The sequence below is a fragment of the Peromyscus leucopus genome, chromosome 14 (assembly GCF_004664715.2).
Source record: "Peromyscus leucopus breed LL Stock chromosome 14, UCI_PerLeu_2.1, whole genome shotgun sequence".
Lineage (NCBI taxonomy): Eukaryota > Metazoa > Chordata > Mammalia > Rodentia > Cricetidae > Peromyscus > Peromyscus leucopus.
Window position 1 is genome coordinate 84,964,239 of NC_051075.1, and position 19,377 is coordinate 84,983,615.

Below are 19,377 nucleotides of genomic sequence, written 5' to 3' on the forward strand. Positions count from 1 at the left end.
CTGTTGCCAGCTCTAAACATCCTCCAAGATGCAGCCGAAGTAATCTATATCACTGCGAGCCAAACTCCCATAAATTATCATCTCACTTTATAACCTGAATTTATTAAAATATCATAGTAACAACATGGTTCTCACTCTAGGATTCGGCCATATCTGTCATCCCTAATTGCCTCTACCGACTTCGCTCTTGCTTCCTTTCTATTTACGTTACGGATCTCTGTGTATTTTCACCTCTGGAACAGGGCTCCATTTTCATTCCCCAGCACTAAGCATACTGGATAGTAATTGCCTACCTGTACTTCCCCTGGATTCTGAGTCAATAAGCCTAATGACCAGATTTATTTTTCATAGTGATAGGACTAATATTTCATGGAGTCCCCAGCTCATAGCTGTTTCTCCATGAGTATTTTTTTAGATAGTAAGTGGTGAGTTAGTATGACTCAGGAATCAAAGAAAAGTCTCTATTCTGGAGAGTACAAAATTGCCTTTATCAGCATCCCGAGAAGCTACCAAAAGGTTTTAATTAGAGAAAAGCAATGATTTGACTAAGCATGTGAAAGGCTCTCAAGCTACACGGAGAATAAATTAATGGAGCCAACACAGGCCAGAGAGGAACAGCTTACAGGCAAATGCAGTAGTCTAGGTGAAAAATGAGCCTTAGATGTACTTCCCAGACAAACTCAGAAGAACTGGATGTCATGAGAAAATGAGTGAAATTATAGACGACTCTGAGCACTTCCCCTAAGAAGCCAATTATTTGTGACATTTGAAGAGCTGAGTGGCCAGGGAGCTGGGTAAAGAGTTCTGAACAGGTTAATTTTAAGGTATTCATTGAATTCTCGGTAGAGAAGTTGATCAGGCAGCTGTGTGTCCAGGACTTTAAGAAATCCATCACTGTTAAGGGTCTATGCTTTAGGTTTTTGACTGGAGTTCTTTATCCACTCTGTCACTGCCCTTCCAGTGGCTGTGGGTGAGGGAGGGGGTGGCATGAATGGATATTAAACTTCATCAATTTTGTTTTCTGGAGTGATTAGAATAATCCCCCCACTTCAGTTATTTTTAAATCCAAAATCCCACACAACTCACATTTTACAGTGCAGGTGTTGCCTTTAGATCTTGGCCTGTTTATTTCATATATCTGCTATTTTGTATCCTTTAACCAAGAGAGTTACATTGTAAACTATAATATCAGTTTCAAATTTACACCAAATACTAAACCTGCTTTAATACCTCTAGGTCAAATCCCCTTTGGTGTGGTCTATATTCTCTTTGTACTGGTTTAAATGCAGGTTGGTACAACCATTGTGGGAACAAGTGCAGGGATCTTAAAGAATGTGAAGATGGAAGAACTATATAACTCAGGACCTGAGTCTAACAACGTAAATGCTGGTCAACACATGAATGGTTTAAACACACACACACACACACACACACACACACACACAGAGAGAGAGAGAGAGAGAGAGAGAGAGAGAGAGAGAGAGAGAGAGAGAGAGAGAGAGTTTATATAAAATGGAATGTTACTCTGCTCAGGAAGAAAGGAAATCTTGTCATTTGTCATGACACAGACACCCCCAGAGGACACTGTGCGAGTGAAATGAATCAAACGGAAAGAAAACCACTATATGGTCTCACTATACATGGACTTGAGTTATTGTGGGAAGGAAATGGGGGGAGGTAGGTCAGAAGATACAAAAATCACAGATATACAAAATAAGCAAGTCAAAAGAGCTAAGTACAACATGAGGTGCACAGCAAAATAAAATGTTGATTCTTCAAAATACAATACTTTAGTTACATTAAATAAAAATGATCTAAACACATCAATTCGAGAGAATGACAAATTTTCTCTAGATTAAGTCTCTCACAGTCAGTTTTCTCTGAATACAATATTAATATTACAATATGAAAGTGGAGATATTATTATGATTTTCTAGAAATAAAAAGGATTACAAAGCAGCACTGTGAGTAACAATGCACAAAATTAGAAATCATAGCTAGGTGTGGATGGTGGTGCAGGCCTGTGAACCCAGCACATGGTGGCAGAGGACGCCAGGGTGAGGAGCAGGTCAACCTGGTCCTCACAGCAGGACATTCAAGGAGGTTGGGGAGAAAGTGGGTAACCCAGATGAAAAGGACAAATTCCTAGAGATGTACCATCCAACAAGAACAAATCAGAAAAGCCAGAACTAATAATGAGATTAAACAAGTAAACAAGCAGCTTCCCAACAGACAACAGCTCGAGGCCAGATGGTCTTAACTATGAGTACTGAAAGGAGAATTAAGACCAATCCTTGTCAAGCTTGCTAACTCTACGAGATAAGCGCTGCTCTGATACCGAGGTCAGGTAAAGCTATTTCAAGAAGTGAAAACTTCAGACCGACATTCCTTATGAATGGTGAGACAACACACAAACAGAATTCAGCGGTACATTAGAAGAATTACTAACAGTGACCAAGAGAAATATACCATAATAGCAGGATGGTTTAACATACAAAAAATTAACATTAGCAGAATGAGAATGGGGAGTGGACCTCACATCATGTCAGTTGATGCAGAAGAAACTTAATATTCAACAATCTTTCGTGAGAAAAACGTTCAATGACATAAGAACAGAGCTCAAGATCCTCAACATGGCATGGGTACCCTGTGAGCACGGAGTGTTTGACATCATCCCCAAAGGTGAAAGTGGTGAAAATTCTTAAGTCAAGAACAAGACAGGAATGTCCACCTCAAAGTCAATATAGCATCAGGAGCTCTCGCCAGGGCAATTAGGCAAGTAAAACAAAAAGCATCCAAATTGGAAAGTAATCATGGTAATTGTGTCTATTCACAGGTGGCGTGATTTTATCTAAAGATTACAAACCTAAGAAATGAAGTCAATCAACAAACTCAGCAAAGTTGCAGGTTGAGAAATCAATACACAAAGTCAGTTATGGACTGGAGAGCTCAGTCAGTAAAGCACTGCTTCCTGTGCAAACATAATCTGTGTTCCTTCCCTGGGACCTGGACAAACAAAGCCAGGTGTGGTGGCATGTGCTTTTAATCCAGGAGGCTCCCTGGGATCACTGGCCAGCAAGCCTAGCCTAATTGTCAAGTGCCAGGAATGTTGAGCCTGGGAACAACACAGGAGGTTGACCCTTGACCTCCCCCCCCCATGTGGATACTCTCCTGCATAACAAGACACATAAACATATGTGCACAGGGAGAAGAAAAGTATTTGCATTTATGTATACTAGCAATGAACAATCCTACAAAGTAAGAAAACAATTCCATCTATAGTAGTATTAAAAAGAATAAAATACTTCATAGTAAGTTTGACCTGGGAAGTCAAAGACATATACCAGAAGCTATAAAACAGTTGCTATAAGCAATTAAAGAAGGGGTAGGTAGAAAGATATCCCACTTACACGGGCCAGATTTAATATCATTACAGAGACAATACTATCCAAAACAATCTGTCCTGTCAATCTAATCCCCATCAAAATCTCTCAACGATGTCTTTGCAGTAATTAAAAAACATTGCCCTAAAGGTTTGACAAAAATCTTTCCAAAGTTAGTAGGCTTATACTTTGTAATAACACAGTTTACAAGTCTACAATATTGATAACAATGTAGTACTAGCATATAGATCAATGAAATAGCATAGAAAGCTCAGACATAAACTCTCACATATACAAACTCAAGTAATTGTTCATAAGGGTGCAAAACCATTCAGTAAGACAAGAACTATCTCTTCAACAAATGCTGCTAGGGAGATTGATTGATTACCCTCTTTCAGTAGTCAACTTGAACCCTTACAACACTTAAAAATTAGTTCAAAGTAGATTAAAGCCTTAATTGTAACAGCGAACGCCATAAAATTTCCAGAAGACACTGGAGAAATGTTCATGACATTGAACTGGGCAGTGCTTCTTAATCCTTACCCTCTTCCACTTACAGTATAATTGTCTTAAATATTTTCTGTACATACATTTAGAAGTGGCATTGGGTTCAATATATCTCAGGGGACAATTGCCTAGCTTCTATGAGGCCCTAGGTTCCATCTCTTAACACACACAAAAAAGCAGGGATAATGTTTTACTTCCAAACATAACTTAGAAGGCTGGAGAAGAGGACCACCTGTCATAATACATGTTACATCCATCTATCTACTGCATCCTTGCTGGTGCATAAAGCTCCTTCTTTTACCATGTCTTCTCTACACCAAAACCTTTTAGTCATTCTCTTAAGATCAGTTTGCTGGGCTGGAGAGATGGCTCAGAGGTTAAGAGCACCGACTGTTCTTCCAGAGGTCCTGAGTTCAATTCCCAGCAACCACATAGTGGCTCACTACCATCTGCAATGCGATCTGGTGCCCTCTTCTGTATACATAATAAATAAATAAATCTTAAAAAAAAAATAAAGAAAAAAAAAAAAAGATCAGTTTCCTGGTGGCATTCTTTTAGTTTTTGTTCATCTGGTTATCTCTTGGCTTCCCCTTTGTTCCTTAGGGCAGAGAACTCTAAATTTACAGTTCTTTCTCAGAACCTATTTTGCCCAGTGAATTCTGACATCTGTGGCTTCTGATAAGAAATCCACCAATCAAATTATATCCCTCTATACAAGTAAGAAGTCATTTCTCTTGCTTTCAGTTTTTAAAATTTAATTTAAAAGACAGGCATAGTGATGCACATGTGTAAGCCCAGCACTTAACCTGAAGTCAGAGTCACTTGGGCTCAGGAGTTTGACACTGTAGTAGAATATTTTTTAAAGGTGTGTTACTTTTGTTTATATTGCATTTGTTTAACTCTGTGAAGCTGTGTTACTCTGCCTGTGTAAAACACCTGATGGTGTAATAAAGAGCTGAATGGCCAATAGCAAGGCAGGAGAAAGATAGGTGGGGCTGGCAGGCAGAGAGAAGATATAGAAGGAAAAATCTGGGAAGAGAACAAAAAGAGATGGGGGAGTTAAAAGAGCTAGCAGCCAGAGAAGGAGGACGACTCCAGGGGCCAGCCACCCAGCTACACAGCCAGCCACGGAGTAAGAAACAAAGAAAGGTATTTAGGAATAGAAACAAAAAGCCCAGAGGCAAAAGGTAGTCAGGATAATTTTAAGTTCAGGAAAGCTGCCTAGAAACTAAGCCAAGCTAAGGTTGGGCATTCATGAGTAAAAATAAGCCTCTGTGAGTGATTTGGGCGCTGGGTGGTGGCCCCCCCTAAAAAGAGCCAAAAAACAAACAACAGACACCACAGTGCAGTCTGACAGCAGTTTCTGTCAGACGTTTCCAATGTCTCCATCATCAGCGCTGCTGACCTCAGCTGAGACCTTCCTGGTTCACAGTACAGAGAGTGTGCATCAACTGATGCCTGAACATTGTCAAAAGTTGAGGTTGTGGACCATAAACCTCCATTACTGCCACCCTCCAAATACCCAAGAGTAGACTGTCTCCTGGTTACAGGTCCAACTCCCTATGCGGGCTCTGTGGATATCACATGTGTGGAAGTCCTCAATCTCAACTAGGCTTCCTCTAAACCCACACCTATGACATGGGGATCTACCAGATGACACAAAACATAAAACAAACAAAAAATATATTTCCATATGGTCTCCACCGGCACCATGGAGAGGGGGCTCTCTCCTGGCCAGCAGACATGAAGACCAAGGTTCCTTCGTCACCTCTGACACCACCCAGCAGGGGTGAGGGATGGAGCAATGGGATGCCAGCCCAGTAGTTTATAGAGCTCCTACCCAGCCTTCCTGGAGTGTAGTGGTGGGACACAGCTGCTTCTTTGGCACTTGGCTACAGTGTAGACACTTGTAAATCTTCTGTTTCTCAAGGGGTGCCCTCTTCTTGGTCTCCTGGCTAGACCAGAGTCAGGTTTTTATAGGAGTCAATGTTGTGTGCCTACTGGCATTTCTAGGTTGCTCATGCATTTGTGTCAAATTCTAGACTATTTTATACACTATGAAAACCCAAGGAACTTACTTCCATATTGTTTCTTGGATTCTGAGGTTCTTGGCCAATCTGATTTTGTGTGTGTGTGTGTGTGTGTGTGTGTGTGTGTGTGTGTGTGTGTGTGTGTATAATGGCAAGGACATTAGTTGTATTTGACATGAGGACTGGTAAAAAAAAAAAAAAAATCACACCCAAACTTTTCTAGAAGCAGAAATTTCTAGCTAAATTGTTGAACTCTATTACTCTAAATAACTGTAAAAATAACATAAGCTACTCAATAAATTCCAATTTATTGACTAGTGTGAAATTGTGAAAAAAGGGAAAGCAGAAATGTAATTATGGCAACACCCCAAAACTGCCAAAGTACAGTCAGGAACAAGATGTTACACTGTGTGCTGGAGACATTTGTGCAAAAACACAAGCAAAAGGACGGACACAGACCTGTGCAGTGACTGAGAAGGACAGACACACACCTGTGCAGTGACTGAGAAGGACGGACACACACCTGTGCAGTGACTGAGAAGGATGGACACACACCTGTGCAGTGACTGAGAAGGACGGACACACACCTGTGCAGTGACTGAGAAGGATGGACACACCTGTGCCAGTGACTGCACCAACTTTTCTGGGGCACTGTATAGAACACTCATTATGGAGACACCTTTGAGGAGGAATGATGTTGGAATTATTTTGACAATAATTGTTTTTTTAGATAGAATTGCTGTGAGGCTTTGTCTGGTGTAAAACTCCCTGACCTCAGGCTCCCAAACACTACACTTAGATAAAAACTGTGCAGTGAGAATGAAGCTAAATTTTTGCAAATGTTACCTGCCCAAAAGAATAACTTTTAAAATAAATATTTGAAAAAGAAACAAACAAGATACACAAAAATCCTTAAATGACTAAAAAAAGAAAGAAACCTGTATAAATTAGAAGACAAGACAGAGTAATAGCAAAAGAACAGTGTAGGGTGTGCTGGTTAGTTTTACGTCAACTTAACACAAGCTAGAATCATTTTGGAAGAGAGAGCCTCCACTGAGAAAATGCCCCCACCAGACTGACAAGCCAGCGGTTCATTCCTGGGCTTGCAGTCCCAGGAGCCGAAAGCAAGCAGGCTGAGCAACCCATGAGGAGCAAGCCAGCAAGCAGCTTTCCTCCATGGCCTCTGCACAGCTCCTTCTGCCTGGAGTTCCTCTTCTGACTTCCTTCAGTGATGGGCTGGGGTATGGAACTGTGAGCTAAAATAAACCCTTTTCCATGTGGTGTATTTACACAGCAGAACATCATTCAGCTGTTAAGAAAAATGAACTTAGAAGTAAACAAAACTAGAAACAATTATCAAGAGAGAGGTAACCAAGACTCAAAAAGATAAATATTTCATGTGTTCTCTTAAATGTGAGTGATAGCTTCTAAGCTTTAGATATGTGTGTGTTTCAATCAAAATAACCACGAGGCTAGGTAGCTAGCAAGTACCAGTAGGGAAGAGGCATCTCCCATGAGAGGGGAGACAGGACAGTGTTATAAAGAGATAAAGGGGAAACAAGAATAGAAGGATAAAATGGGGAGGGGGTCAGGAATATCAGGGGGAGGGGCAACTGACACCAAAGGACTTTTGAAAAGCCGTATGGAAACCTCCTACCATGAAAGCCTCCTAAGGTACACACGTTCCAAAGTATACACGTTTATGAAAGGAATTTAAATGGGTCACCACTTAATGAAAAAGACATGCCTGCATGTATGTTTGTGCACCACATTCATGCAGTGCCCACAGAGGCCAGCAAAGAACATCAGATCTCTTGGAACCAAAGTTACAGATGGGTTGTGAGTTGCTATGGGTTGTGAGTGGATGATGGGAATCAAACCTGGTTCTCTGGAAAAGCAACCAGTGCTCTTTCAGCCACCAAATGATTGTCTTTAAGCAAAATATTATGAGAGATACAGTACACTGAGAAAATAAAACTAATCAAGACACATCTTTAAGAAAGAAAAGAGGGGCTGGAGAGATGGTTCAGTGGTTAAGAACGCTGCCCGCTTCTTCCAGAGACTCACAGTCCTCTACAAGGTCATCAGGTAGGCTGAGCTGCTGGCTCCCAGGACAGCCCCACATACTGAATATCTTCCTGGTGCCTGCTATGGCTCTAGGGATGAGCTTGGAGTAATTGTTACTATACTCCTCCTGCTTTTCCATAAACTATAGAGAAACACTGTAGAGAGCCACTGACTAGGGCAACATCTTGCCCACATTGACTGCACTTCCCCAGAGTCACTAGACTTCAGAAGGATCAGGTGTGCTAACCACATCCTTATGTAGCTGACACACTGCACTCCTAAGTTTCAAAGACTGAACAATACAAACGCAAGAGTGAATAAACTTACATTCCATATTTTTCTAAAGATAAACTAAATTTTTCTCCTCCTTTTTCAAATTCAAATTTCTGGTTTGGGCAAACCACATAAAAAGCTCTGCATCCTGGAGCTGGAGAAAGGCTCACAGGGAATTCACTGGTCACCAGAATGCTCGGAGGGATAGAAACCAAAAGCAGTTTAAATCAGAAACCTTCCCCAATTCTCTGAAGTTCAAAATATGAAATTATTAATAGTTACAAATAACAGAATTTATGTGACAAAATGCATGTTAGTAAAATGTAATGATGGTGGAGAAACTAATTGTACCGACAGACCAAAATTTACACAGAAAAGTTTAAAATAAAGCATCTAAGTTACATGGACATTGGACAAGCAGATCAGTAAATGTGGAATACAGGGAACTCCTTTTTGATGTTCACATGAAACTGACCTAGACTGAGGCCCATGGTTGTCTAAGAGCTCTGAACTGCAAGCTGAACTCTGGTCCCTGATCTTCAACAAGGAGCTAGGAGAATTGAAGAGAGTCATTAACATCTTTAGGTCCTACAAAGGTCTGCCTGGATAGCCTGCACCATCACTGTGATCCACCTCCCTTTTTAGCTTTGAAATGATACAGTCCTACAGAGTTAAAAGGAAAATGAATAATATTACCATGTCATCACAGTCAGATGGGTCATAAATGCTCTGTTGAAAAACTTTACAGCATTCTATAAATTCTTCGCTCATCACATGGATTTGCGCATTTAGGATTGCTCCCTTGGTGCCACCAAATTCCAGTCTTTCCAGTTTTTCAAATTCCAGTATGGTGACAAACATGTCCTTTGTAAAAAATAGTAAAGACCTTTCTGTCATCTTCAGCAACAAAGGAGATTTTAAAGATTCCAATCTAAACATTTTCAAACACTCAGAACCAACGGGCACTTACAACACAGGAAACTAATGCTGCTGATTTCACTGAAGAGAGCAAATGCTGATTTTTAAAATCACACTCCATTTTAAATCACTGAAAGTTACCTCACAGTGGAGACAGCACCTAGTGTACACGTGAACCTGAGTGTGAACCTGAGTGTGAACCTGAGTGTGAACCTGAGTGCAATCCTAACAGCAAAGCAGCCAACATTCCTGGCCTCGGCCACCTACACTTGGCAGTGATCCAGCACCATGACTGGAGGGGAAACGCAGAGACTGTCTACAGGAGGGAGGCAAATCGCCCTTAGGTGTTTCAGAGACTTTAGTGGCATTCAGGCTAACCAACAATAAGAATGTTCACATAAATATCTGGTTTTGAATGAAATTCAGCAAATCTTACATAAATGATAAAATGTCAAATCTGCAGAAAACTCAACAACTTGAAAAGAAAGAAGCCTAAGGTAAAGAAGGTGGTGTCATCAGTCCCAAAGAAGCCTAAGGTGAAGAAGGTGGTGTCATCAGTCCCAAAGAAGCCTAAGGCGATAGTCTCAACACAAGACTTTGTGCATCCAATTTTTACATTCTAGGTTTGTAGAATTTTTTAAAATACACAGGACTGGAGAGAGGGTTCAGCGGTTAAGAGCCTGGGCTGTTCTTCTAGATGACCTGAGTTGATTCCCAGCACCCACAGGGTGCCTGAGAATGGAGGGTACCTCTGGTTCCAAGGGATTCTCTGCCCTCTTCAGGCCTCCACAGGAGCTGCGTGCATGTGATGCAGAGCCACGCATGCAGACAAAATACTTATGCAAAGTAAATTTTCCATATGTTTTAGTTCTATGAATAATTTTACTAATTAATTCTATAGCATTTATATTATATACTTGTGAATGGTATAAATACATCTATTTATATGACAGTGTGAATGCCAGCCAAGAGAGGACTGAGTAGGAGGATAGGACTCTGAAGCACCAAGTTTGGGATAGTTTGGGCTATATGGTGAGACTTTGTCATAAACAAAGATTTTTTAAACAGAGGAAGTGACAGTGTATTACTTTAAATTATCAAGTGGGTTTTCAAGTATGAAATTTTACTTTCAAGTTTCATACATTTCTTTTTCAGCATTTACAAGAAGGGTGATTCCTTTATAGCTTCCTGTTGCATAGTTTTCCACAGGCACTTGGGAAATTATGTCTAGTCACTGACAGATAAAGAGATTTACTTACTCTTTCATGTAATAATAGCTTAAAAATGTATAAAAAGGCTTATAATAAATTTTGGTTTTACTAAAAAAAAAATGTATAAAAAGGGTGGGGGGTGGGGGTTCACTCCTGTCATTCCAGCACTTTGGAGGAAGAAGCAGAATAGAGTTCAAGACTAGCCTGAGCCACATAGTGGGGCCCTGTCTCTACAGAGCCAGGGGTGTGTGTCTGTGTAGAGGCTTACCAGGTATATATGCAAGGTCAAGTGTGATCTCCAGTGCCAGGGAAAAGAAAGAAAAAGAGAGGGAGGGAGGAAAGGAATTTAAAAAGGCCACAAAGCTAACTCTTCTAAAGCCTTCCTTCTTTCCTTAGAGTGGGACTTCCCCATCACACGAGTCACAGGACAAGCTACAAGCTTCTTGACCTCACCCACATATAACTAGATAAATGAATACCTCTATTTTTATCAGCCGGTCAAGAAACTTGTTAAATCTGCCAAACACCAGGTGAGACTGGAAATCCCAGGGTCTCCACTCCGTATTTCCTGTGAAATAGCTTGCCAATCCTTCTCTCGACTTGAAAAAAGAATTTTGGAAAGTCTTCAAGATACCGATGGCCACCTGCACCTTTTCCAGTGCGTCTTCAATTTCTCCCTTCAAGAGATCTTCAGGTGACAGGTATGTTCTTGCCTAGGATTTAATTAAAAGGAACCTTGATCAAAAATATATTTCTTTTTTTTTTTTCATTGTAACCATCTGACATTTTAAATGACGCTTTCTAAACTGAGCCAACAATGCTGTTGAAACAAAAGCACAAACCCTAGAAATTTATACACTCAAGCTTTGATGACATGTATGTCACGTGAGAACACTGTGAGGAGTGCCTGCTGTACACATTCTAATGAAGACAAAATTTTTACTAAGTCTCATATGAATGACAATACTGCACAGATGTTCTACCAGTCAGTATTCTGGACAATCTCATTTTCACATAAAGAAACACACAAGCCAGCAGGGCCATCCGTCAGAACACAGGTTTCAGAGGGTGGTCACCCTACTAATGTTATGGGGTCACTTGCAAAGGTAAAAAGAGCTAGTTATGCCAGGCAGTGGTGGCTCACGCCTTTAATTCCCAGCACTCAGGAGGCAGAGCCAGGCAGATCTCTGTGAGTTCGAGGACAGCCTGGTCTACAGAGCAAGATCCAGGACAGGCACCAAAACTACACAGAGAAACCCTGTCTCAAAAAAAAAAAAAAAAAAAAATCCAAAAAAAAAAGAGCTAGTTATGTGGAGCCTAACTCTAACTCTGGAATTTCTTTCCCATTAGCAGACCTTTTTGCTGGGCAGAATAAGCAGCATCATGGGACACATGATGGAGCTGATCCATGCCATGTGAACTTTTTCTTTTTAGATGCAGATGGGAGAGAGAGGGACAAAAGCAGTAATTCAGACCAGTGAGTCTTCAGAGTCTGAAGAGGAAATGAACAAACACCCAAATGAACATAAAGAGAACAGAAATAAACTCGTAATTCGGAGACAACACAAATTTTCCAGGATACAAATTAGGTCAAAAGAGATTGTGTCTGCGGAACCAGCCTTATAGAAAGAATACTAGAAGGAATATTGGCACTAAAGGAAGAACAAGCGTGGTTGGGGGCTTCGAGGAAAACAAATGACATCATGACCGCTCTACCAAGCAGCAAACTGGCATCCATCAACGCACACTTCTCCAGGGTAACTTCGTCTCCATGGCGCCAACTCCCCAACCAAAAGACAGGATAACTGGATGGACTGAGGAACAGGATCCACCTTCTTGTTGTGTACAAGAAACACACCCCAGCATCAAGAACGACACTGCCTTGGAGTGAAAGGATTTAAGAAAAGATTCCAGGAAAGTCAAAGAGGACCATTGGGGGTGGGGAATGGAAAGAGTTTAAAAGAGTGGGTAGGACATAGAGGTATGAAAGAGCAAAGGAAGTAATGGGGGAGTAGAGGATTAAAACAGACGAAGCCGGGCGGTGGTGGCGCACGCCTTTAATCCCAGCACTCGGGAGGCAGAGGCAGGCGGATCTCTGTGAGTTCGAGGCCAGCCTGGTCTACAGAGTGAGTTCCAGGAAAGGCGCAAAGCTACAAAGAGAAACCCTGTCTCGAAAAAAAAAAAAAAAAAAAAAAAAAAAAAAAAAAAACAGACGAGAGATAAATAACATTAAGAATTTTTAAGCCATATGGAAAATTACTATTTTTATAAGCTTTCTAAGCTACATTTTTTTAATAGAGTTTAATTGTAACTACCCTGCATGGAGGAATAATGCTAGTCCCAGAAATCACAGACTACAATAGAGAAAGCCTCGTCCTAAGTGTGAGATGTCTCCCTGGAGGTTGCTGGTCAAGAGGATCCCCCAAAACCCTCAAAGCAATAAAACTATTGCTGTTGCACTTGGTTGCCCACCAGAACTTGATGGAAAGACCCTATTGCTGAATACACAACACATACATACATACACACACACACACACACACACATATATATATCACATTCCTCCCCACAAGGCTCATGGAGCATCCTGAAGGGACAGAAAAGTTCTCAAAGCCAGAGGTTGTGGAGGACAGCTGACAAACAGTGTCTTCTGGACACGACAGGCAGCTGAGCTCATGAACTCTCAACAACTACAGATGCTGCACAATATTCTGTACAAGACCAATCAGGTCATATTCCAGCACAGATGGGGAGGTTCACAAAGGTCATTCCTAGTTAAGAAGCTGCAGGCAGATGACTGTAGAAAAAGTCCACTTTACTCAGGGGTGGGGCTACTAGCAGATTGCCCATACTGCAGTGAACAGTCCTTCGTACGTGTAGATGCAGACAACACTAATGGTACTTAGTAGATTTGGTGTGTGTGTGTGTGTGTGTGTGTGTGTGTGTGTGTGTGTGTGTGTATAAAGGTGTCAGGCAGACGTGGGATATGGAAAGAGTGATCTGGAGGAGTTGGGAGGGGAGAGTGAGAAGTGGTCAAAACAAAATGTATCTTGTATGTAGTAATAACAAAAAATGTGTGTGTCATTTTGTGGCTGCTTAGAAAGTTGCCCCACACCTCAATGGGGACTGGAATGAAAGCCATCACAGTGTTCCACACAATACACGGGAGGTCTTTTGGTTCCTATCATGAAGATGTAAGACTTCCCCATCTCCCACTAATGCAAAAGCTCTGCATGCAGCATAGGCTCTGTGTCATTTGCAAAGCAATTAGAAAAACATTTGTGTGTTTATCTGTAAACCCTACTGATTATAATTCTACAAGTTGTTTCCTATCTACATTCTTATTTCCCACTCAGGCTAGACAGACAATTAATGGCCACATGAAGGCTATTAACACTTCACAGATAACTGTAGTGATAGTGTTTCCCAAAATAGTGCACCCTAATAAATTTATCTGGGTCAGAGAACAGAACAGCCATAATAGTAAACATAGAGGTTAGGCAGTGGTAGCACACACCTTTAATCCTGCATTCCAGAGGCAGAGATCCATTCGGATCTCTGTGAGTTCAAAGCCACACTGGAAACAGCCAGGCATGGTGACTCATGCATGTCTTTAATCCCAGGAAGTGATGGAAGGAAGCAGAAAGGTATATAAGATGTGAGGACCAGGAACTAGAGCCTGGTTAAGTTTTTAGGCTTTTGAGCAGCAGTTCAGCTGAGATCCATTTGGATGAGGACTCAGAGGCTTCCAGTCTAAGGAAACGAGAACAGCTGAGAAGCTGGTGAAGTGAGGGTAGCTGTGGCTTGTTCTGTCTGATCTTTCAGCGTTCACCCCAATACCTGGCTCCGGGTTTGTTTTTATTAATAAGACCCTTTAAGACTCGTGTTATAGATAACTATGAATATTCCTTTCATGGTCTGAGTTCCAGGACAGCTGGTTTTGCTATGGCATATGGTACACTCCACAGACCTTCTACATGCATTCTGTAACATTTCGGAACCTGAAAAGTCGATGGTGATAATTCAATTGTCTTCCTGTAGCAGCAGCCTCCTCTCACCTAATTACCTACATATAAAGTGACAAGTCATCCTGTTTTCATTCCTATGCCTCTGTGAGAGCCAGCCAAGTCCATCACAGCCAATTAGCTTTCTATCCACACAGAACCTCCTGAGACAAGTCACTGGTCCTTAACATCCCAGACAGCAGCACTCAGTCTATCTCCTTGCACTGGGCAGCAGAAAATGTCAGGGAAAGAGCATGGCAGAAGTCAGGACACATGTTCATCAAGGTGGGAGCTGCTAATCACTTTTGTGTCGTCAGCTAAGTTGTCTCATTGGTCGATTCTCTTATCTGCAAAATGAGGAGTATGACTTAGTAGACCCTCGAGAGCACCTAGCTCCATAGCAGAAGCCTTTTAAAGTAAAACACAGTCAGTCTTGCACATCTACAGGTTCCTTATTTAAAACCATGGATCACATGCATTTAAAAAACCCATCTGAGCCTATAGGGGCTCTTTATTATCACCATTCTCTGAGCAATATATTAGAACAACTATTTACATCTCATTTGCATTGCATTATGGGGCACTGCAGGCAATTTGGAGGTGATTTAAAGCACATGGAATGGCATGCATAGATTGCATTCAAATACTAGATCTTATATTGGGTTTGGTAGCTATAGTAGGTCCTACAATGTTAGTATCCATACTGTTTTGGTTATGTTTTTAATTAAAAAGCATTAGATAGAGCCAGTGAGATGGCTCAGCAGGTAAAGGCACCTGCTCCTAAGCCTGATGACCCGAGTTCAATCCCATAGACCCACATGGTGGGAGCAAAGAACCAGTTCCCAGAACTTATTTTCTGACTTCCACATGGACATGGTAGCATGGCCACCAGCACAGACACACAGACACACACACACACACACACACACATACACACACATACACACACACACACACATAAATAAAATGGAATTTTAAAAAAGTATTCAGTCTGTGCATGACAGTGGATGCCCTTAATCCCAGCACTCAGGAGACAGAGGTGTGTGGATCTCTATTAGTTCCAGGCTAACCAGGGGTACACAGTTAAACCCTGCAGTTTTGATTTAAGTCCTGGCAGGGTATTGTATACCCTGTATTCCAGCAGTCAAGAAACAGAAACAGGAGGATCATAAGCTCAAGGCTATCCTAGGCTACCTAGAGTATTCCAGACCACTTTGTACATAGCAAGACTCTATATCCAAAAAAAAGGAAGGAAGGGAGGGAGAAAGGGAGGGAGGGAGGAAGAAATGAAGGAAGAAAGAAAGAAGAAAGTTCCTGGGGGTAGAGCTTAGTAAAACAACGGCCACAGAAGCATGAAGACCTAAGTTTGACACCCCCAACACCCACAGAGAAGCTGTGTGGTCTTGTACATGTACATTGAGCAGGGTAGTCAGAGATGGATCTCCAGAGTTCCTGATTCCCACTACCAGGATCAGTGAGGGGTCCTGTCTCAAAGAATAAGGTGCTGAGTGATCAGGAAGACTCCAGATATCATCGTGTATGTGCATCACAACATACACACATACATACACATACACACACACACACCACACACACACCACACACACATACACACACACACACATACACACACATACACACACATACATACACATACATACACATACATACACACATACACACACATACACACATACATACACATACACACACACATACCACACACACACATACCACACACACACACACTTTTTTAAAAGACCCTGATAAAAAACAATGGGGGAAGGAGTGGGAATTTGATCTTTAGAGAATCCAGTACCAGAGTTGGCTCACTGGTGATTTTAGATTGCTAACATGTTGGGGCAAGCTTACGACAAAGTTGATATGCTACTTGGGGAATCATGGAAATCAGGTCAATGGAACCTTTGGGCAGAAAACAGACTAAGGAACCGGAGAAGCTACAGTATTTCCTCAGGAGGTTGGCAGCTCTGGCTCTTGACACGGACTGGGAACCAAGATAATAGCTTGCCAAGTTTCAAGGTAACCAGGACTATCTCATAAGGCGTAGACGACAGAGCTTTGCAATGAAATGGTTTGGGTAATTTTCAAACTGAGAAGAGAGTCCTTCAAAAAGGGGTCAGGCAGGAGAACCAGCTCACGTCCAACGAGCTGCTTCTGGCTGGAGAAGCAAGCAGCTGGCAGCAGGTACCTGCTTACCCACAGGGCAAGACCGAGTCTGGCTCTCAAAGGACAGAAACAGAATAAAACACAGCAAGGAACTGACTCACTGCTATCTACCCCATCAATAGCCACAGCCAGCCTGCCAGTCCATAATCTGATGAGAGAGCAAGGATTGGCCTCTTGCTGAGCTTCTGTTAAATGCCAGGCACCACGTTATCTCTTCTGACCCTCATGATACCACTAACTGGAGGAACTGAAGCTTGGGAAGTATTCAACTTCCTTTAAGTGAGTGGGTTAGAGTCCAGCTGGTGTGTGTCCAAAGCCCTCCTATGCATTCCTGCATAGAGAAAGAAGGGTAAATTAACAAGTCAATGACTGTTGGAGCCGGTTCCTAGTGGTTTTACCCAGCAGGACTGCATAAGAGGATTATTGGGCCACAGACCTGGATACCAGGTGTTTGGAAGGGTCAACATTTGGTTGTATCTAAAAGGGAAAGGTCTTTTAGCCTCGCCCCTTGACGTTGTTATAAAAAGCCCTTTTGAATAAAGTTCTGGGCTGGTGAATTTTGACCCAGTCCCTCACGAGGCTATCCTCTGTTTCTGTCTTTCCCCTCATCGTCTAGGTATCTCTCTCTATCTAAATATTTCCTATTTCTCCTTGCTCAAGGGTACCCTGGTTGTAAAAGTGGGGGCTGGTCCCCCACAAATGACATACTCTAGAACAGCGGTTCTCAACCTGTGGGTGGAATGACCCTGTCACAGGGGTTGCATGCCAGATATTTACATTACGATTCATAACAGTAGCAACATTGCTGTTATGAAGTAGCAACACAGTAATTTTATGGTTGGGGGGTCACCACATGAAGAGCTGTATTAAAGGGTCGCAGCGTTGGAAGGCTGAGAACCACTGCTCTAGGAACTCGGAAGTTCGCACATCGGTGGAGTCTGGCCTCATCCTTAACCGTGAAGATTCCACATGGACTTAGGGGTTTTAGCATGTAACTAAGGACAAATGACATTAAAAGAGTGGACCCCGGCTGGGCGTGACATCAACACTCAGGAGGGCAAAGCAGGAGAACTGGGAGTTTAAGACCATCCTCGGCTACACAGCAAGTTCAGGGCCAGCCTGGGCTAACTGCAAATTTTTTTTTCCGTTTTTGTTTTTCAGACCCAACAGGACTGTGGCTTCACAAGGAGAGGCTGGCTGCCTATAAAACAGAGCTTCCTCCACAGAACTCGACCCTGACCTCCCCCTGGCTGCAGACTCTGCACTGTGAGAAAAGCCATTTGCGTTGTTTGTCACCCTGGGCCACTTAGGTATGGCAGCCCCAGACAACGGAGACCACGTGGTGGTGCCCAAGCACCTCTCAACTCTTATTAGGTGTTGTCCTCAGGCATTTGTGGATAGGTGGGTGGAAGTTCACCCACAAAGGTGCCGGGGGGTGGGGGGTAGGAGGGGGGGGTGTCCAATCATTTTCAGAAAGACAGTTCCCGGGCTGAGCAAGGAGTACGGAAACAAGCAAATTTAAAAACAATGAACCAGAATTCTTTCCATGTAATCCCATTACTGTTTTTCAAAGATAATTGATTTTGAGTGATTTTTTTCCTCCCATCAGCCAACACTCCTACAGAAACAGAGAGACCAGGAAGTAAAAGCATGACCCTGGGCCTTTTGCTGGAAGCTACCTTAAGTTTGTTTAAATAAACAAAACCCAGAAGCAGTTTGTTCTTTGACTTATTTCGAGAACTGCCTGAGTACTATAGATGATGAAAAGTCACCTGGCCATTTCTAGTTTACAAGTCCTGTCTGAAAGCAGAAGGAAAATGGTGTCATCGGGATTTATCCATGATTAGGTTTGCTCATTATTATTGGGTTAATGCAGGCAATGATTCTGACTGTCCTTAACTGTCAATGCTTCATACCTGGTCAATGAAGAGGTTACAAAACTCTTGCAGTAAAACTATAACCCGAGCAGGGGTGTTATAAAACTTGGAATGACTCCAGATAAGACAGATGGTGTGAAACAATGGAGCAATTAGGATTCGGGTCTGTGGGAATTCCGCCTCCCGGAGACCTTGAATGTGCCTCCTCAGAGGTCTTAGGTGAAGTTCCACATCACGAGCTTCAAGAAGAGCTGAAAAAGGGAAGTACCATTCACGTCACATAGTGTCCTTTTTTTTTCCTTTTTTAAATTAAAAACACTTTACAAATCCAAGACAACTGTCACCCAAGATAGTCATAAATGCTGTTGACATTCCCATTCTGTTATTTATCCTGCAGTCTACATGTGAGCAGTTTGGAGGGCTAGAGACTGCCGGACTGTAACTCGGCCTCCCTGGAGGGCACTGATCTAGTTACTCACAGACCATAAGTAATTGTGGCTGAAGACCCACAGGGAAGGGAACCTCCGAGTCTAAAGAGAGCCGTACAACCCCCTGGAAAACCTCGTGGGAACAAAGCATCTGTGTGGCCCTCACCTCACAGCCAGGATGCCAAGCTTCTCTGGAATGCTCAGGACAGGCACAATGCACCACCTCATCTCAGTCACCTGTGAGTAATCAGTGCTGCAATAGGGAACCTTCTACTACGTTGTTTACTAAGACCTGGTTAAACTCATCAGGCGTGGTGATGGAAACAGTTTGGAACCAGGCAGGAGGTGGTAATACAATACCACGAGTGACCTGAATGCCACAGAACTCTCACTGTATGAAGACTAATATTATAGGAACATTTTATTGAAATAAAAATCATGTTAAGCATGTGAGAGTAAGGAAAGATTCTCACTTTGATCCTAAAACTGTCT

General features: G+C 42.2%; 1 protein-coding gene across 2 annotated transcripts in view; it reads right to left on the reverse strand.

Annotated features, from left to right (window-relative positions):
* Positions 1–19,377, reverse strand: part of Dnah11 (dynein axonemal heavy chain 11) — a 314,894-nt gene that overhangs the window by 284,194 nt on the left and 11,323 nt on the right. For both annotated transcript variants that reach the window (XM_028880929.2, XM_037210919.1), the window contains exons 6-8: positions 18,497–18,708; positions 10,869–11,102; positions 8,957–9,124 (exon numbers count right to left, since the gene is read on the reverse strand). In XM_028880929.2, the coding sequence (XP_028736762.1) occupies positions 8,957–9,124; positions 10,869–11,102; positions 18,497–18,708 (614 nt within the window). The remainder of the gene's footprint in view (positions 1–8,956; positions 9,125–10,868; positions 11,103–18,496; positions 18,709–19,377) is intronic.